At 56.2% G+C, this 20,536-nt stretch overlaps 1 protein-coding gene across 6 annotated transcripts in view; it reads left to right on the forward strand.

Annotated features, from left to right (window-relative positions):
- Window positions 1-20,536, forward strand: part of TBC1D22A (TBC1 domain family member 22A) — a 358,344-nt gene that overhangs the window by 41,934 nt on the left and 295,874 nt on the right. Inside the window, exon 1 of one of the 6 annotated variants that reach the window (XM_089307775.1) lies at window positions 11,305-11,509. The exons of the other annotated variants lie outside the window; for them this stretch is intronic. Within the exon in view, the coding sequence (XP_089163901.1) occupies window positions 11,320-11,509 (190 nt within the window). The 5' untranslated portion in view covers window positions 11,305-11,319. Of the gene's footprint in view, window positions 1-11,304; window positions 11,510-20,536 lie in introns of those variants that run through there. 6 annotated transcript variants of the gene reach the window in all.

Genomic DNA, 20,536 nt, shown 5'->3' on the forward strand with positions numbered 1-20,536 from the left:
CCTTGGGCAGCCACGTGGGCACGGATGCAGCGGCAGGGCAGAGACGAGGGCAGGTGGGGCTGGGGGAGGGCTGGGGCAGGGCAGTCAGCTCGGAGCCCTAGGGTGGGCCGGACGGGTCTGGGGGCTCGCTGGATGTGAGAAGGACAGAGCCAAGACTGCATGGCGTGTGCTCCGGGGCTGCAGGAGCGGGAGCAGCTGTTGGATGCAGACGCTGCAGTGCACCCGAGAATCTGTCTCTTCGCGGGAGCCGAGGCCTTGTCCTCAGGAGACAGAGGGGAGCCCCTCGTCCACTGCCCGCCTGCTGCTGTGTTGTGTCGGCAAATGCCCCCGAGAAGCCTGCTGCCCGTGGCTGGCACCCTGTGCTGTCGCGTCATGGGCACGGTGCCCTTCACGGCCCAGTTTGTCTCAGCTCTTGTTGCTTGAGGAAAAATACTTGATGTGAAACAAAGGAGCCGTGAAGAGAGGGCTGATGAGTTAATGAGACTGCCCGCGTGTCCAGGGTTGCTCACCAGCAATGACCCGGGGCCGTGACGGCGTCAAGGGCAGGGCCGAGCTGCTGGCTCGTTCGCTGCCGCTGCCCCAGTGCGTTGGACGGGGCCTGGCACGCTCTGCGTTTTCAGATTGGACGAGCAGGACCGGCACGCTCTGCGTTTTCAGAAAGGACGAGCAGGACCGGCACGCTCTGCGTTTTCAGAATGGACGAGCAGGACCGGCATGTAAACGTGGCCGAGTTGTGTTGGGACTTTGCTCGTGGCCCTTGCGTCTCATTCTCCTGGATGTCCGTAGGCCTTGCCACACCTTGCAGGGAGGCCTTTCTGCCAGTTTTCTGACAGAGTGTGAGGAGGTGGTGGGGTGCGGGACCGAGGCCGCTGTGGCGTCCCTGTCCTCCAGCTTCACCTGTGACAGGCACGTGACCTCCCCTGCTGGTGGCAGTCTGCCGGGCTGGACCCTCCTGCTGTCCCCGCTTCTCTGCCTCTCCCCAGGCCTGGTCTCTCCCGAGCATCGCTTTTCCTCATCCAGGTAAAGCACGTTTCTTCCGGAATGTAGACGGGGACACTTGCCCATGCCTTGAAAACTAAAACCTACCTTGTTTTTTAAATTTGAGAGGCAGAGCGATTGTGAGCACGCCTTCCCGGTTCGCTCTCCTGAGCCTGCAGCTGCCCTCTGTGGCCTGGTCTCCTACGTGGGTGGCAGGAGCCCGATCACTGGAGCCATCACCGTTGCTTCCCAAGGTCTGGATTCGGCAGCAGAGCCGGCTACCACACGCAGGCACTGCAGCGTGGGACGCAGGCATCTTCAGTGCTAGACCCACACCTGGTTTGTTTGTATTCACTAGAGGGGAGTGTGGGGGGTGGGGAGAGAGTGAGAGCGTGAGCCACACCGTCCACTCACTGGTACACTCCTCAGAGGCCCTCGCAGCCACAACTGCTCCACCTGAGGCTGGGAGGTAGAAATTCCATCAGGGCGGCGGGAACCCACGTGCTTGATCCATCACCGATGCCTCCCAGGGTGCGCATTAGTAGGAGGTTGGAATTAGAAGAGGAGCAGGCACTCAAACCCGGGCTCTTTGGTATGGGGTGTGGAACGGTGGCTTAGCTGCTCTGCCAAACGCCCTCCGCTCCCTCCTCCCCCAGTTTATCTATTTTTATCAGCAGTTTGCAGGCTAAGGCAGTTCCAGGTTTAAAGGCAATTGCCTGGATTTGATTCATGAGCTCCTGGCTTCTGCTCGGTCCTGCTCTGCAGTCCCCGCACAGCAGTAGCCTCCTTCCGCTCGGGGCGGCTCCCCCCGCCAGCGCCTCCGCAGACCCAGCTCCTGGTGGCTTCACGGGCTAGGCGCCTCCCCCCCAGGCTGGTCTGAGACACCACCGCCTTGTCTGGGCCCCTGTGCATCCCTGGTGCCCAGAGCTGTCTACGTAGCAGTCAGTGATCTCAGAGCCATGTCACTCAGGGAGCAGCCACATGCCTGATGATGGCTCCCGTCCCCTCGTTTCTTCCTGGGAGTGCGGTGGCATGGCCGTGCCCCTGGGCCTCTGCACTTGCTTCCCTGTGACTCCCTCCAGGCCCCTGCTCACATGCCGGCTCTGCGTGAGGCTGTGCAGGCTGTGCCGGCTGTGCCGGGAGACAGCAGCACCCTGCCCACCCCCGTGTGCCCTCATTCAGCTTTGCTTTCTCCAGAGCACCCCTCACATCTGCCTGTCCCCACCCCTCGGCCATTGTCCCTGCCAGGCCCTGCTCTGGCCTTAGCACTTGCGCAGTGAGTGCCAGCGGAGGGCTCATCTCTTGCTGTTGCTGACCATCGAGTTGGACATTTCTCTCCTTCCTTTGGGGCGTCCATAGTCCTGTTTCTCTTTTTTTATTTTGTTTGTTTAAGAAGTCTTACTGAGGGGGAATGGCCCTGTGGCCGCACCGGCATCTAGTGTGGGCACTGCTTCGAGTCCCAGGTGCTCCACTTCTGATCCTGCTCCTTGCTAATGGCCTGGGAAAGCAGCAGAAGATGGCCCACGTGCTTGGGAGACCTGAATGAAGCTCCTGGCTCTTGGCTTCGGCCTGGCCCAGCCCTGACTGTTGTGGCGATCTGGGAAGTGAACCAGCCGATGGAAGCTCACTCTCTCTGTAATTTTGACTTTCAAATCAGTCAGTCAGTTAATCAATGAATCTTTAAAAAAATGAAGTCTTATTGGGTCACTGACGATTGCTAATACCCACGGGGCAACTCGACAGCGGTGAAGCCGTACTTCCTGTAGCGGTAGGGCTTTCAGACCTCGTGGCTTGGCCAGCTCCTCCCACGTGTGCCCTCGCTCCAGAGCCCAGTGGGGCCCTGCCAGGCATCTGCCTGAGTGTTCCTCACTTAGGGGAGGGGCTGTGCCCCATGTCTCACTGACGGGACTGTTACAGAAGGTTAGGGCAGTGGGAGGGCAGAACCAGCTCAGTGAAGGGGCCCTGCGTGTGCACGCTGTGCGGGCCACGGTGAGTGCCTCCTGTGACCTCTCATTCATGCCTCTTGATCAGCTCCCTCAGAGCCCTCGGGGCTGCCCAGCACCGGCTCTCCAGGGTTATTTTATCTGCAGTGCGGTCTCTTGGGCTTGGGAGCAGAGTGTGGGAACCTCAGATAAACACACTGGCTGTGGACTTGCATTCTTGCATTGCTGGGACTCCTTTTTTTTTTTTTTTTTTTTTTTTGTGACATTTTCATTGCTGAATGTGGTATTTGAACTACATATAGTATCATTCACTTAAAATAACCAAATTGGATATGATTTGGTGAAAGTCAAGTGTTTTATTTAATATCTACAGTAAAGTAAATCTTCACTTTAATAGGAAACCTTTCAAGTTTTGTTCAGATAACTTGTTTCTGTTGAGTGATGATTTTTACTGTGTAATCTTAAAAGCAAATGTTAAAAACATATTGAGAAGTCTGTTCTGCAGTTTTAAAGGCACAGCCTTAAAAAGCAGCCCACTCTTTACTCTCATGATTTCTTTTGTGCATTAGGGTGCTGAAGAATTAATTGAGCAGTCACGAAACTCTCGCCTTTATTTTCCCTTTGAGGGGCAAGAGAAGGCCCCTGGGGTGGAGTGGGTGAGAATCACTGCGGGTCCGAGGCTCCTTGCTCTCTGCCTCTGGTACAACACTTGAGTTTGTGTCCGTTTGTCCACTCCTGGCCTTGGGCCCCTTGTCCTTGCATCCCGGAGGCTGGTGGCTCATACTCACTGGTGGAACACGCTAAGCCCCAGTGGCCAGTGTCACTCTCTCCTGCACCGTGTTCTCAGCCATGGTCAGGGTGCCCAGTGCTGGCATGTCAGCTAGGGTTTGTTTTTGCAGCAGGGAGCAGAAACCAGAGTCAGCAGGCTCTTAAACAAGCAGGGCTTATTTTCCCTCGATAAGCTGTCTGGGGCAGGGTAGTTGTGGCCTTCTTCTGCTGGCTCAGTGATGTCATCGATGAGCTCAGCTGCAGGTCAGTTGGCCCCTTACTCATGGCCACAGGTGGCGGTGAGCATCTGGCGGTGACTCAGAGGGCGCTCTCCACGGCATTTGTCTGCATAGAAGAGCAGAGTTTTGACCAGAGCTGGCTCATGTGGCCACCCATAGCTGCAAGGGAGGCTCACGGGGCTGGGTTGACTTCCGAAACAGAAGAGGGAGAGGATGGCTGTCAGGCAGCAGCTGTGTCCCACTCTGGTGGACTTTGTGTGCGTCTGTCGCCTCCCAGACTTCTTGTTGAGGTCAGGACGTGTCTGTCGTATGTCGTAGCATCACCCTGTGGGTTGGTGCCTAGTACTGTTCCAGACGTGAAGTACAGACCCAGAAAACGTTGCCATCACATTGAGCTGTGCACAGGGTTTTGGGTGTAGCAGGAATGAGTGAGTGAACCTTTGTGGTCAGGCCTGGGACACTGCAGTGAGTGCTGTCTGTCTTGATTTCTTCCCAGTGGAGTTGAGATTCAAGGCTGCAAACCATTGCAGTCACGCGTTAGTCTTGCAGCTGTCATTTTGTTTGAAGATGGTTTAGGTTTCTTGGAACCGATTATTAGAAAACAAAGAATATAATATTAAGATTTTAGAATTTTGATAAGTATATATGTGTGTGTGTGTGTATAAGAGGTAAATTTTATACAGTTTCAAAATAGATTTTATCTCAGATTCAATGTGATACCTGTTACGTTTATAGAGGAGTGATTTCTAAATTACAGAAGTCGTTGATTTGCGACGATTGGATTAGTGATGTTTGTAGTAATGACAGCCTGCCTCTGCGGGACCAAACCAGAGAGCTCAGAGTTACAGATCCTCAAACCGCTGGCCTCAGGCCTGTTGCCTGCAGCTCCCAGGCTACCCCCAGCCCTGCCCCTGGAGCCCTCTTCCTGACCTCCCGTGACCCTTCTGACCCCTGTAGGATGATGCCTCTCCCTGCCGCTTCTCCCGGAGGTCCCCACAGTGCAGCCTGGCCTGGCCTCTCTTCTCTGACAGTACCAGGGAGGGAGGCAGGTGGAGGCAGCAGGGGCCCCGAGAGAGCTGGAAGCCCAGCGGCTGTCTGCTTTTGTCTTCCTGTGGTACTCATCTCACACTCTGCCCGTCAGGGGCCTTTTCCCCGGGCAGTTGGACATTTGTGTTGGATGACGCGCCTTTCCCAGGCAAACACTGTGCACGCTTCCCATGTGCCGCTGCCTTTTGTTCTCTCCGCTTCTGTCCGGTGGTTTGGTCGGCTCCAGGAGGCTCAGAGATGACCTCCCAAGCTGGAAGGTAAGAGGTGGAAAGCGGGAAAGTGGAGATGGAGAGGTCCCTGGGCCGCCCCTTTGGGTATGGATGCTCCTGGCTGAGGGCCCGAGGGAGTCACTTCTTTCCCAGGAGGGCAGTGCAGCAGTCAGGTGCCCAGGGGTGGGAGTGGGGGGCAGAGCTGTGAGGCCCGACGCGGTGCACGGCCGGGCCCCTCTCCTGACCTGCCCCGCTGGTTTGGGGTGCGGGGCAGAGCTGTGAGGCCCGACGCGGTGCACGGCCGGGCCCCTCTCCTGACCTGCCCCGCTGGTTGGGGCCCTGCTTGCTGGAAAAGCAGGCGCAGACTCAGGAGCCGTGGGGCCTCTGCGGGGGGAAGGCCGGCAGGTTTTGAACTAACAGCGACAGACGTGGGAGGATGCCCCGGGAGCAGGTGGAAGAACAGGGCAGTCCCGGCTGCTGACCAGCCTCTGCCCAGATGAAATGGGGGCCTGTCCTGTCCTGTGCTACAGAAAGTAGTGGGTGGGGGCTGCGGTCATGTGCTCAGCTCCACCTTGTATTTTAGAAAATGTCGCTTTCTTTTTCTAAGATGCTTGTTTGTTTTCATCTGCCTGGAAGGCAGAGTGTGCGAGAGAAAGAGAAGGACGTGCCACAAGGCCTGCGCTGAGGTGTCACCTGTCATGGGGTGAAGGGTGTGCCTGATGCCCTGTGACGGGGCCCTCATCGTGCTGCTGCCTGGTCCCTGGCCGCTGCCCTGGCCGCCTGTCCCACGGGGGGCCTGTTGGTGGCCGTGGAGCCCTTGCTGAGGACTTGTGCTGAGCACAGCTCTGCAGCCAGTGCCGCCTCCCTCGGAGCAGTTTCTGGGGCTCTGTGGGTTTTATGTTGAGAAGATTAAAAGGGAGGAGTCCGGTCTTGCGTTCGTGCGATAAAGCTGCTTCGCCTGATGTCGCGTCAGCAAGGACGATGACTGATGTTTCAAGCCCCTCCCAGAAGTGACTTCCTTGGCGTTGATCTCGTGTGGCAAGCAGGGTGGCAGGAGCATGAGGAGACGGGCTGGGACATGGAAGGGGGCCCCGAGGCCAGAGGCCCCGGCGCCGCGGTGCTCTGCTGCGGCCAGGTCCTCCCCACCGCCCGCTGCCTGGCGCCTGCGCTGGACACGCAGCGTTCCGTGTGAGGAATTAGATCCAAGATCACTGAGGCAGGGATGCAAGGATGGGAAACGAGAAGCACTCTGTTGACTGTCTTGGGTATGAAGCAGGAAGCTAGGCTTTAAGTCAGTTGCCAAGAATAAAGAGAAGAGTGGGCTCTGTGTGGGGAGGCGAGGAGCGTCAGCTTTCTCCGGCGTGCGTGGTGTGCGGTGCAGCGTTGCTCGCTGAGCTGTTGGCTGTGATTTTTAGCCAGCGCCTGAGCTCCTCATATAAACCGTGGAGGCTTTCTGGTGAAATCCTAGACTCTGCTCAAATTGGTCCTTAAGGGAAAGCGTTCTAGTTTGCTTACAAACAGGAGGCTGTGTTGCTTAGGCTACGATGGTCTAATGAGATGGACCTGTGTATCAATCTGCCCGGGCTGCAGCAGCAAATACCGGTCTGGGTGCTCGCTCACCAGGGGTTTACTTCTCTCAACTCTGGTGGCTAAAAGTGCAGGATGGAGGCGCTGGCCGGTGCGGTGTCCTGTAGAAGCCACTCTGCATCGGTGTCCTTACCTGACCTTCCCTCTCCGTGTTTGTAGGAGGAGGGGCAGCGTGAGGAAGAGCTGGCGCTCTCTGCTGTGTCCTCTCCTTGCCAGCAATAACTAGCTCCTTGTTGGCCCTGTCTCCAGACCCTGGGGGCCACAGCTTCAACCCGGGACTTCTGGGGGGCACGTTTCAGCCCTTAGCAGTTAGGGTATTGAGAGAGAGGTAGATAGGTTTAAGTATTTGGTTCGTTCACCAAGTGGCCACAAGAGTCTGAGCCAGGCCAGGCTGAAGTCAGGAACCCAGAAGTCATTCTGGGTCTCCCGCATGGATATCAGGGACCCAAGTACTTGGGCCGTGTTCCACTGCCTTCCCAGGTGTGTACAGGGAGCTGGATTGGCATGGAGCGGCTGGGACTGGAACGGTCACCCCAGCGTGGGATGCTGGTGTTTGAAGCAGCACCTTAGTGCTGTGCTGGACGTTGGCCCCCGAGGTGTCTTCTTTAACCCGAGGTGTAACCTGGTGTCTGTTCAGGTACTAGAGTTGAGAGTAACCATATTATGGAACAGTGAGAAGCCATTTCTGCCACCTGACACTAGACACTCAGGGCCCAGGGTAGTATGGGAATAAGAGGGTAGGCTTGCGGTGGGGTCACATGATGTCCTGGCCCTGCTTTGCCTTGTACTAGAAAAGTGACCAGGGCAGTTCTCTCCCTCCCTCCTCCCTCTCTAGTTTCCTCATCTGTAGCCTGGGAGTGATGAGACTTGCCTGCGTATGTGTGCGGTGGGTGGCATGTGCCCAGCACACAGGGGCACCGATTTTTTTCTGTGGAGACCACGGGACCAGCATGCACATGGTGCCTCGCCTTTTTCAGTTAGCATCGTGTACAAGCCTTGCTTGTATTGCTGCCATCTTCATACCATCAGTTTTAATAGCTTCATAATGTTTTGAAAATGATCTTAAGATTGTTATTAAAATTGTATATCTGCCTAAGTCAACATTTAATTTAAATGCTTAATCAAAACCTAGACATAGTCAGTAGTATTCACAATACGTGACCTGAGCTGTGCTCACGGAAGTGTTCACTGGAGCCCTGGAGGAGGGGTAGGATATTCCAGGGCTTAACTAAGCTTGGCCTTTAGGTACTGGTCATTTTTACTTTGATTAATTTTTAATCCCTATTTTTTTTTCTGATTGACATAGATGCATTGTAATGCATAGTGAACAACTTGAATCGCCCCCAGGGATTGATGACAAATAGGGCTCCCTTCCTCCCTAGTCTGCGGCAGCTGCAGTTTGTTGTCTCCTTTCAGAGCTGTTCTGCCCGTGTTCAAGTACATACGTGTCGGTGTGTGTGGGTGTGTTCTCGCCCCACCTCATTCTCATTCTTCATACGTAGATGGGAGCATGTTAGAGTTCTGTGTGCTTGTTCTTGCTGCGTGTATATGTGTGTGTATGTATATATGTGAGTCTCAGAACAGGTGATATTTATATGCACATTCGTCTTTTTTTAATTTTTTAATTTTTTTTTTTTTTATTTTTTGACAGGCAGAGTGGACAGTGAGAGAGAGACAGAGAGAAAGGTCGAGCCGGCGCCGTGGCTCAATAGGCTAATCCTCCACCTTGCGGCGCCGGCACACCGGGTTCTAGTCCCGGTTGGGGCGCCGGATTCTGTCCCGGTTGCCCCTCTTCCAGGCCAGCTCTCTGCTATGGCCAGGGAGTGCAGTGGAGGATGGCCCAGGTGCTTGGGCCCTGCACCCCATGGGAGACCAGGAAAAGCACCTGGCTCCTGGCTCCTGCCAGGATCAGCGCGGTGCGCCGGCTGCAGCGGCGGCCATTGGAGGGTGAACCAGCGGCAAAGGAAGACCTTTCTCTCTCTGTCTCTCTCTCTCACTGTCCACTCTGCCTGTCAAAAAAAAAAAAAAAAAAAGAAAGGTCTTCCTTTGCCATTGGTTCACCCTCCAATGGCCACCGCGGCTGGCGCGCTGCGGCTGGCGCACCGCACCGATCCGATGGCAGGAGCCAGGAGCCAGGTGCTTTTCCTGGTCTCCCATGGGGTGCAGGGCCCAAGCACCTGGGCCATCCTCCACTGCACTCCCTGGTCACAGCAGAGGGCTGGCCTGGAAGAGGGGCAACCGGGACAGAATCTGGCGCCCCAACCGGGACTAGAACCCGGTGTGCCGGCGCCGCTAGGCGGAGGATTAGCCTAGTGAGCCGCAGCGCCGGCACATTCGTCTTTTTTTTAAGATTTATTTTATTTATTTGAAAGACAGAGTCACAGAGAGAGGAGAGGTAGAGAGAGAGAGGTCTTCCATCTGCTGGTTCACTCCCAGATGGCCGCAACAGCCAGAGCTGTGCCGATCAGGAGCCAGGCAGCTTCCTCCGGGTCTCCTACGTGGGTGCAGGGGCCCAAGGACTTGGGCGATCCTCTGCTGCTATCCCAGGCCATAGCAGAGAGCTGGATTGGAAGAGGAGCAGCCGGGACTAGAACCGGCACCCATATAGGATACCGGTGCTGTAGGCCAAGGCTTTAACCCGCTGTGCCACAGTGCCAGCCCCACATTCGTCCTTTTTTTAAAAGTTGAAATGCCATAAAAATCATAGAATTTTCAAGTAAAGCAGTCTTCTCCCTGATATTGAGGCAGAATTGAAGACAACGTACGGTTAGTAATCCATTTCCAGAGACTACTTCAGTGCACTCAGTACGTCGGCAGTTCTGTGCACCCACCACCTGGGGTGTTCTTGATGCAGAAGAGCTGGCAGAAGTTCAGTCATGGGGACTTCGTCTGGAGACAGCAATTGCATGATTAGGGTCTTTTTAATTCTTGCAGGCAAATGAAGACAGAGCTGTTCCTACAACCCGCTGGGGGCCCCTCTTCAGATAAGGATTCAGTCACCTGTGGGAAAATCTGAGTCCTCACTCTGGCTTTTCGCCCCCATGGGAGTACTGGGGGTAGCAAGGTCTTACCGTGTGCACCCGTGACATCCGGGGTGCAGAGGAGGCTGAGGCTGGCTCGCGGGCACACAGTGTGCGAGGCGGCAGCTGTATGGGGCGCCTGGTGGGTGACTGAGCTCCGTGAGAGCTGGCTCTGCTGGTGTCTGTTTCCGGAGCTGTCCAGGGAGTTGGGCCCGTGAACCCTCGGAACTGTCCGGGGGAGAGGTGGTCTCCACGTCCTGCAGATGCTTTTCTGGTGGGGGTGGCGACTCTGAAGTGGACGCGTGGCCCTGTGAGAGTCTGGGTGCTGGCCACTCTGCCAGGTGGAGGGCACTTGTTTTTGTGCTGTCCGGGGCCTCTGTCCAGGATTTGTGAGACACCACCAATACCTCCTTCGGTTTCAGAAAAACTTGAGTGTGCCCTGGGGCGGCTCTGGGTGGTGAAGCCGGCCCTCCCCCCAGCGTGTGTGACCACGCCCCAGCCCTGACAGTGTGCTCCCGGTGGTGCTTCGTGTCTGCAGTGCTTCCCCACGCCACAACTTGGAACGGAATTGAATGCATATTTTGGAACTCAAAGGCCATTTTTGCCTTTCCTTTTGTGGTCCTTGCCGTGGTGTGCTGGTTGTGAGGAGAAGGCGGCTGCAGAGTCCACCCACCCTCCGCGGCGCAGCTGGCCCACCCGCAGCACGGCCCGGTCGGTGCCGTGGTTTTCGGTTTGAAGAACGACCTGGTTTGCCTTTCCTTTGTGCCTTCCACCTTTTGTCCTTGATTTTTGTCCAGGTTAAGACACTCACGGAAGACCTGGCGTCTCAGGTGTTCCCAAAAGGGTGAGTGAGGTCACGTGCGTGGTGTGCTGGGCACACCTGGGCCACTCACTCACCTCCGCGTCGCCGTATTCTCCCGCCTGTGCACCCTGTGGCTCACCCTCCCTGGGACTCTTGGTTGTCCCACGATCCCAAGGGTCAGGAGACTCATCCTGAATCTGCCACCGTGGGGAAGGCACTCGGCTGCCGGTGTCCTAAGCCGTGGCAGGACCTGCAGTCATTGGCTTGGCTTTGGGCGTGGGAAGCACAGCTGGCATGGAGACGGGTCAGTACAGCCACCTTCTAGGGTCTGGCACACTACCTGGCAGCAGGCTCCTGCGGGCAGGTGCACCGCATCAGACATGTGATGAGCTTGTCGGACCAGGGTGGGGGCCAGGGTGGGGACTCATCTCCCTGGAAAGCTCCCACACCTGTTACTGGGCTGATCGGATCTGCTGTCTGGGAAGGGGTCCTGAGGAGTCTGTGTGGGTGTGCCTGGCAGAGGGGAGCAAGGGACCAGACGGAAAGGCCCGCCCAGCTCCTCATTGATCCACCAGACATGAGTAGATGATTGCAGAGTGCCCACCCTGTGTGGGACGGTGCTATGCACTTGAGTGTGCTGTGTGGGCGCCTGAGGGCTGGTGGCAGTGGGTGTGCCTTGTCTCATGGTTGTGATTCCCAGGGCTGGAGCCAGGGCGGAGCTCTCGCATGTGGAAGAACTATTCTGCGCGCAGTTGCAGGGAGGAGGGAGTGAGCCTGAGAGCGGCAGCAGTGAGAACAGTTCCCCGAGTTCTGTGCCAAGCACCTGGTGTGCGTCTCCTTACGGCTCCACAAGACTTGCAGGAGCCCAGGATCTGTCCTGGGGCCACCCAGCCTGGAGAGCCGGCTCCGGAAGCAGGTGGGTCGGGACTGGAGTTGAGTCTGCACAGTGCGGACAGTGGTTCTGGGGAACAGCACAGATGTTTCCTGAGAGGTCTGACCCAGCAGGCCCGGGGGCTTGGTGGCGAGACAAAAGGGGGGAAGGAAGGTGGCGACGAGCTCCCGGGCCAGTCTGCCTCCACCAGCTCGGGCTTCCTGTCGTGAGCCTGCCCCTTGCCTGAGGTTCCTTGTCAGTGCGTTTAAGGAGTTATGCAGATGGTCACAGATGGCTGAAGTCTTTGACGTTTGGACTTGGTTCTGTGGGTAGTGGGAGCCGCAGAAGGTGTTTTGGGTAGGGGAGTGGAATGATCAGAACCGTGCTTCCGGGAGGTTAATGGGGCTTCTGTTCCTTTGTGATAATCCCGCTGTAGGGCTGGAAGTGACAATGTGTGGGTGACACTTTGAAATCCAGCAGCTAGTGAATTAGCTGTGCTCTGAACTGTAGCTGTTTGGAACTCCCCTGTGCCATTTCTGGGCCTGGTGCAGCTTTGGCTCCCCTGCCGCTGCCTCCCCCGGCCACGCTCTCCCTGGCACCAGCCCTTTCTTCTCTGCACACCCTGTGGTCACAGCAGGCTCAAGTATAATGAGGCTGTTTGGAGCTGGCCTGTGGCGGGGAACAGACCGGGAATGTTCATGAATCATAGACTCACAAGCGGCAAGCGGGAGGCTGGCGTCTGAAACACGCAGGTGCTGGCTCGCCCGTGTTTGTCACTGTGTGGGATGCTTGGCCTCCTCTGCCACTTCCCTAGCTCCCCTGTGGGGCTGGCCCACCCCGCTCAGAACCACCTGCTCCTGGGCCCTTGAGAAAGGGGTCGCCAGGGAATGTGGATGTGAGCCATTGGTAGGTCACGGTGTTGCACTGAAACGAGTTTTTCCAAACAAGATTTACTTACTTACTTGAAAGGCAGAGTGACAGAGAAAGAGGGAGAACTAGATAGATATTTTCCATCTGGTGGCTGACTCCTTACATGTCCACAACGTCCCAGGCTGGGCCAGGTCAAAGCCAGGAGCCTGAAACTCCATCTGGAGGGTGGCAGGGGCTCAAGTACTCCAGCTGTCATCTGCCACCACCTCCCCGGCTGCCCAGTTACCTTTGTAGGGAGCCAGGTGCCAAGTGGAGTAGCCTCCGGCCGTTGCTCCAATGTGGGATGTGAGCATCGCAAGTGGGTGGCTTAACCCTCTATGCCACAGCGCCCGCCTTTGGAATGACTTTATTGGTGCTTGTTTTATTGTCATACTGGTCAAATTTAAGAGCTACCATTCAATTTATAAGAAAATATTTCTTAATCTCTGTAAATCTAAATTTGCCTGTTTTGGCTGCATCTTAGTATTTATCTCTTCCCGCGTGGAGTTTTCCCAGATGTTTTACGTTTTGTGCGGCCCTCACCAGCTTGCTGTGTCTTCCTGGCGTGTGTGGTGTCTTCCCCATTATTGATGGACTCTGTCGCGGCCCGCTGTCTGCGTGGTGATTCACAGGCCCGCCCCTGCCCGCCGGCCACCATCCATCTCCCGCCAGCCCCAGAGGTCCTTCTGTGTGAGGCCACTGGACTTCATTTGCTTGTCTCTTTACTTTAATGACCTTCTAGATCAGGCCGTTAAAGACATCACTGAAGCTCACTCTCTTCCATTTGTTTGTAGTTATTTCCCCAACAAAGTGCGTGTTGAGTCAGTAAGATGTGAGTTTCCTAACATCTGCCAGTTCTTTTCTTTTGCAAGTCTTGAAAAGTTTTCTAGGTTGGGCCTCTGCACTTGAGAATTCTGTCCCCGTGAGCTAAACCAAGTGCAGAAGTGTGAGGCTTTGCGGAACCCCCTTTGGTCTGTTGGAGACCTACTTAGTGGGTGGATTCAACTTCTGGGGCTGGTGTTCTGGTGCAGTGGGTTAAACTCTGCCTACTGCCCTGGCATCCCGTAGCGGAGTGCCAGTTCAAGTCCTACCTCTCTCTGCCAATGTGCCTGGGTCCCTGCTACTCATGTGGGAAACCAGGGTGGAGTTCCACGCCCTAGGCTTTGGCCTGTCCAAACCCTGGCTGTTATAATCATTTGGAGAGTGAATCAGTAGGTGGAAGATATCTCTCTCTCTCTCTCTCTCTCTCTCTCTCTCTCTCTCTCTGTGTGTGTGTGTGTGTGTGTGTGTATCTCTCCCTCTATCTCTCTGTCACTCCACCTTGTAAATAAATAAAATAAATCTTAAACAGACTCTTTTGGTCCATAGTAGAGACCTAGTTAGCAGAGTCACTTTTGGTCTGTAGCATGCAGTATTTTTTTTTTTTTTTTTGACAGGCCGAGTTAGTGAGAGAGAGAGAGAGAGAGACAGAGAGAAAGGTCTTCCTTCTGTTGGTTCACCCCCCAAATGGCCGCTACAGCCGATATGCTGCGCTGATCTGAAGGCAGGAGCCCGGTGCTTCCTCCTGGTCTCCCATGGGGTGCAGGGCCCAAGCACTTGGGCCATCCTCCACTGCCTTCCCGGGCCACAGCAGAGAGCTGGACTGGAAGAGGAGCAACCGGGACAGAACTGGCGCCCCAACCGGGGTTGGAACCCGGAGTGCCAGTGCTGCAGGTGGAGGATTAGCCTAGTGAGCTGCGGCGCTGGCCTATGCAGTATTTAGTTTGGTTATTTTTGCTGAGATTTTAAATCTTCTGTCCTATTTGACTGATTTTTCTGGAATGGGAGAAATCTTTTTTGTACTTTAACTTTTTATCATCTCTTTTATTTTTCAGGAGTGGGAATGGAAAGTTTTTATTGATAGTGAAAATTATTTCTCATTTTTTATCATGTAGTGAGCACCTACTCTGCTGGCACAGGGCATCCAGCGGCTCTGCTTTCATGGTGAGAGAAGCCTGCTGCCAGTCACTCCTGGGGAGTGGGTGGGGCCAGAGTGTATCAGAGTGGGCAGCTGCGGGGGCGTCGTGTCTGTGTTGGTCCTGTGTCGAGCTGCCACCTTGTTCCGGAACCGGGCAGGGCATTGTGTGGAGGGGACAGCACTGACAGGCATGAGTTCTAGAAACCCAGTTCCTGGGAAGCGGCTTAGTTTGGACGGGTGCGTCTCTGTGGCAGGAGGCAGCAGATAGGGCCTGGGCCTGGGGCCCGTGCTCTCCTGAGCGCAGCCCCCTCCCAGAGCTGGTGCTGGTTCACGCCGTTCTGCACCTTTGCCCAGTTCAGGGACTCTGTCCTTGTCTTCCAGGTGCTGGCCTATGGCGGGACACACGCCCTCCCTCCTGTGCAGTATTTACACTTGTACCTCTTTGCAGTTCTTAAATCTGCTCAAAAATGGGAAACATTCAGTGGTAAAATTGAGCAAATGCCGAGAGTAATAGCAAGAAAAATAATAATCTGCAGTGCTGTGTCATGCCTCCCGAGTGCCAGGCATGGCGGGAAGCGCTCTGTGTGCCCTGTCCGGTTATTCCTCATTGCTCATAGCCCCCTTGTGTGTGGACCCTGTTCCCTCTCCTGTCTGACAGCTGGGAGGCCGAGGCTCAGACAGGAGTGGTCTAGGACCTCCCCTCGGCTGCAGGGTGAGGGCCCAGGCTGCACGTGCGAGGCCGCCAGGGCCCCCCCCCCCCCCCCCCCGCACTTGTTCCCCAGCCTGGCGTCAGGGAGAGACATGGTTGGAGGTTGCTGCGCAGCCCCAGGCGGTGAGAGGGCTTTGGCTCTCACGCTGTGTGTGCCTTTGAGACACACTGGGTTGGCATGGGCAGCCTGTCCGACGGTGAAGGCACACTTGTTAGGAGCTTCGCAGCGGTCGTTCAGGCGCAGTCGGTTCTTCTGCTGCGGCTGTCGCCTTCTGAAGCCATCAACTGCCGTCTGTGTTTGAGTGGTTCCCAGTTTTGTTTCTGTTTTTCGCTTGTGGTGGTTGCTGCCCTGTGGGGAGCCTTCCTGAAGCGGAACTCAGCATTCCAGCACCCTGTGGGGACTGGGTGCCGTTGAGGTGTGGTGCTGGCCACGGGCACTCTGGTGTCTCCGGTGCAGCCTTGCAGCTCTGCGGTGGGCCTGTGCCCTTTGACAAGAGCTGGGGCGCCGTCCTCTCGCTCCTCAGTCCGGTGAGCTGACGAGCTCCGGCTCCGGCCGCCGCCCCTCTTGGAACGCAGGGCCCTGCTTCCTGCCGCGGCTTTTCTTAGTGCTTTCCGGATTCCTCAAAGACTGGTCATCAGTTTTGACAAAACTGCAACCATTTTTTTAAAAAAGATTAATTTCCTTATTTGAAAGAGTAACAGAGAGAGAGAGGGAGGGAGGGAGGGAGGAGAGAGTGATCTTCCATCCCCTGGTTCACTCCCCTAGTGATTGCAATAGCCTGGGCTGGGCTAGGCTGAAGCCAGGAGCCCAGAGCTCCATCCAGGTCTCCCATGTGAGTGGCTAGGGCCGTCTTGCACTGCTTTGCAGGCCATAGCAGGGAGTTGGTTCGGGAGTGACACAGCCGGAGTTTGAACTGGCACCCATGTGGGATGCCAGAGTCTCAGGTGGTGGCTTGACCTGCTGGGCCCCAAACGGTTTCTCATTCTGATTCATTTATTCACGCTTCATCAGCTCATTAATTCACTCATTTGCTCATTTGTTTATTTAGAAAACATTCCTTAGGCATCCACCTGGCGCTGGGCACTGATGGTTCAGAGACGCGGTGCATGTATGGAAGAGATGGAGAGGGACTGTGGGGTTGGACTGTGCTTGGGAGGTGAGAGTCGGAGAGAGGGGGACCGTGGGTGGGTCTGGCAAGTGCAGAGGAGTGGTTGGGGCTGTGTGGTGTGCATTTGTGCACGCCGTGTTGTGGTTGTGTACAGGGGGTGTGTGCATGCACCCGTGGGAGCTGAAGCCTGACCTTGAGCGCTCTGCAGAGCAGGGGAGCAGTGTGGATTTTGCCCTGCAGGTGGTGTCAGTTCCCCGCTTACAGTTCTTTGGAAAATGCTCTCTCGCCCTTGGGACCTCGGGGGCCCACCTCCATCTCTGCTCTGCACCCCACGTCTGGGAGCACCCGGGCCGCCTGGGCCCTGCCCACTGTCATGTGCTTCTCTGCTTCTGTGCTTGCCTTTGCTGCCGACCTGACTGTCCCGTGGCTCGTGGCTGGGTCCCCTCCCCTCAGTGCTGGCCTCTGTGCCACCCACACCCTCACCTCTGTGCCTCCGGCTTGGGAGGTGTCCCAGGGAGGGATGGAGCTTAGCAGGAGGCCTGCCTGGGCCCCACTTGTGACAAGAGTAAGTTCTGCCTTTCTCCGGGCTTGGTCTCTCTTTTATCTTGGTTAGTCTGTGTTCACCAAGTTCACACCTGCTCTGCAGGCTGAGTGAAGGGTACCTTCCGTGGAGACTGCAGGGGATCTTTGCCGTTGTAGAGCGGCCCAGGAGGTGCACCGTATCCACAGTGCTCGCTTTGCTTAGGGTCTGCTGTGGGGTGGGCAGCTGCTGCTGGCTCCTGTCCCCAGGGAAGGTGGCTGGATGGGGGAGGGGCTGGCCAGCATTGGCTGTGTGAGTGGAGGAGGAAGATGAGGTGAGCTGGCCAGGTGGTCAGGGTGGGCTTGGTTGAGCAGGCAGGGTTCAGCCGTGCCTCGCAGGGTGGTGGCGCTCATTCCAGCACGGGGAGCGGCCCTGCTTCCCTTTGATGGGCGCCTTGGAGCTCCGGGCTCAGTCACTGTGGGTGTGTCGAGAGCCACCTCTCTTCTGCTGAGCTCCCCAGGCAGTGGCCGCAGAGTCCCTGGGGTGAGGGATGACAGAACTGGGGCCGGGGTCACTCGGCCTGGTGGGCTGCACTGGGCTCCTGGGAGGTGACAGTAATTTGGGATTCAGAGCATCTTACTGTCTCCTGTGAAGGAGGCCACCTCGAGAGGCAGCAGGAAGTACAGGGTGAGGGTGGGGGTGGGGGCCTTGACAGTGTCTCCGGAACGTGAGAACTCGGGGATTCACGGTGGCCTGCAGTGTCGCCAGTCTGACGGAGGCAGAGGTGTGATGTACATAAATAATGCATGTGGACTGTAAAAGTCTGGAAAATACAGAAGACTATTGCAAAGAAGTCCTCGCCTGCATTATCACCGCCCAGATTTTAGTCTGTACTTCGTCTGGTCAGTGTTTCTGTATGATACCCGCCGTCCTGGGTAGGGCTGGCCCACTCTGGAAGGTTAGGGTCTACGTACGTTTATGGGCTTATGGTCAACTGGTCAGTGTGCAGACTGCATCCTCAGCATGGCCTAAGCCCTGGCCTGGCCAGCCGCTGGCCTGTGAAGCTGGCTGGTGCTGAAGGCTGAGTGAGCTCGCCGTGGCCGTGTGGTCGGGCTGGTGGAGTGGTGCCGGGCACACTGACCGCTTGGTGCATGTCAGCGTTGCTGCGAGTTTCCATCTCCGGCCTCGCCCTCTTGCTTCGCCCTGGACTTGCTCTTTCATTCAATCAGCCCTCAGCACTTCTGGTCTCAGCACTTGCCATGTGCCAGGTGCTAGTAAAGGCACCGTGTGACCCACAAGAGCTGCCCTCAGAGCTCTGGTCCCCGGAAGTCACAAACCACACAACTTAGGCAGCATGGCTCTGTGAGCTGCATGTGGTCATGGTAAGCTAAGCAACAGGTGAAATTTTTTTTTAAGATTTATTTTATTTATTTGAAAGAGTTATAGAGTGAGGTAGAGATAGAGAGAGAGGTCTTCCATCTGCTGGTTCACTTCTCAAATGGCCGTAACGGCTGGAGCTGTGCTGATCCGAAGCCAGGAGCCAGGAGCTTCTTCCTGGTCTCCCACATGGGTGCAGGGACCTAAGCACTTGGGCCATCCTCCACTGCCTTCCTGGACCACAGCAGAGAGCTGGATGGGAAGAGGAGCAGCCGAGACTAGAACCGGCACCCATATAGGATGCCGGCGCTTCAGGCCAGGGCTTTAACCCGCTGTGCCAAAGCATCAGCCCCTAGGTGAAATTTTTAAAAATTTATTTTACTTTAAAAAAAAATTTATTTATTTGAAAGAGAGAGGGGGAGGGAGGGGGAGAGAGAGGGAGAGAGAAAGATTGATCTTCCATTTTCTGGTTCACTCCTCTCAAATGGCTGCAACAGCAAGGATTGGGTCAGGCGGAAGCCAGGAGCCTGGAGCTCCATTTGGCCCTCCCATGTGAGTGGCAAAGACCCGAATACTTGCCGTTATCACTGCCTTGCCAGGGGCTGCGCTGGCAGGAAGCTGGAACCAAGGGTGGAGCTGGGACGTGAACTCAGGCACTCCAGTGTGAGTTGCATGCGTCCAGAGTGGGATCGTACTTAGCTGCTGTGCCACAGCGCCCACTCTGAGAAGATACCTTCTCAGACCCAAGTGCTCTGGGCTGTGAGACCCTTGGGTGTTCTGTCCCAGCCAACAGCACAGTGTGGCCTTCCTGTGGTTAGTTACACTGCTGCAGGCCAGCGTCCCAGCCTGGGGTGTATCACAGTGAACCTCACCACCGCCTCTTGTCCACGCGTGTTTTCCGGATCTCCCACAGATACCCTGTGCTCACATCCGCTCTAGTCTGTAGTTGTTTCTCGGGGTAATTTCTAGATGCCAGAGTATTGCTACACAGGTTACGTCTGTGTCAAGCCTCGACCACCTTTTCCTTTTTGTGTTTAGTGAGCACTCCATTTTTGCTGCCTCGTTTCCAGCGCTGGGTTCCTGTGGTGCTGTTGGCCTGCCCGTGTGGACTTGTAGGAGGGTTTCCACATTAACAGCATTAGCCCTTCTTCCAGGCAGGTGAGGCGTTGGTGAGCAGCCTGCGGAGTGAGCACCCAGGTCCGATGGGGCCTGAGAGCAGACCTGTGCCCACACAGATGGACGCACTGGTGTTTACCTGCCACAACGATCCCTTGCAGTGTCCCCATGCCCATTCTGCAGATGAGAAGCGAGGCCGCTCCTGAGTGGCAGTCTGGCCGCAGGGCCCTCACTTTCCAGTGCAGCACCAGGGAAGGGCGGCCCGAGCCCCTCGCAGAGACCCGCCTGGGTGTCAGCCACACCCTGCTGCTCTCTCGGAGGGGGGCGGTGCCCTTCCTGCTGCCTTTTGCCGTGTCTCCGGATGGGGCTGTGCCATTGCAGCGGTCCCGGGAGCCGTAGACCTGCTCTTTCCTGACGCTGGTCCACCTGGATGCAGATGGAGATCACACGTTCCCTGAGTGCTCGGGTCAGTTCGTGCTGCCTTCCGGCCTTTCCTGCAGTGAGTGGGGCTGGCCCCCACCCCGGCTCTGCGATCCCGGTCTGGCCTTTTGTCCAGTTCTCTCCTCCCCACAGAGGGGTTATTGGCACGTACCCTGCAGAGTTATGGGAAGCTTAGGTGAGGAAGGTGCTGTGTTCTCTGGCTCTCAGGAATTGGAAACATGTACCTTTGGCTTGTTAAGTCCGCCCACTAATTGTAAAGCATGTATGCTTTGGTTCTTGGAAAATTTAAGTTGTAACCAAATGCCTTTTATAAATGAAGGTATGGAGCATTAAAGCATCGCTTGTGCCAGGGTTAGTAGGCCTGGCTCGGCTTTGGGTCATCTGTTCGCTGTTTCTCTAGCATGCTCGATGCTAAATATGTCTTTTAAAAAATGCTACCACACCCCAGAATGAACGTGTCCTCTCTGAGTGGGAGCCTTGTTCTAGGGCGCCCGCTCGCCTTGCCAGAGGCGTGGGTCTGCATTCTCTTAGTCTCCTCCGTGGGAGTGCTCAGTGGGCTCGCTGCGGGGGAGCTTCTGCCTCTAGGGTTCACCCAGCAGGTGCCGCCACCTCGGAGGAGGTTGTCATGTTTCGGGTCAGCCTCACAGCTCCGTGACTTTATAGACTCCCATGGGTGTGGATGGATCCCGGTGCTTATACGTGAGTCCTGTTACAGGAGCCTGGGGCTGCTGGTCCCCGACCACCGTGGTCTTCTGTAGTTAGCACGAAAGAAGCTGTGCTGTCACCGAGAGCCTGCTGTAGGCACAGCGTCATGCTGTGGGTTGTTCTCGTGACTGTCTTTGGGGTTGGCAGAGAGGCTGTGTAAACCAAGTTGTGGGACTGCACATGTGTGAGGAGGGGGCCGGGCTGCGACCCCACGTTTGCCTTATCCCAG

The sequence above is a fragment of the Oryctolagus cuniculus genome, chromosome 11, assembly GCF_051225735.1.
Source record: "Oryctolagus cuniculus isolate XC-2025 breed Fujian yellow rabbit chromosome 11, ASM5122573v1, whole genome shotgun sequence".
Lineage (NCBI taxonomy): Eukaryota > Metazoa > Chordata > Mammalia > Lagomorpha > Leporidae > Oryctolagus > Oryctolagus cuniculus.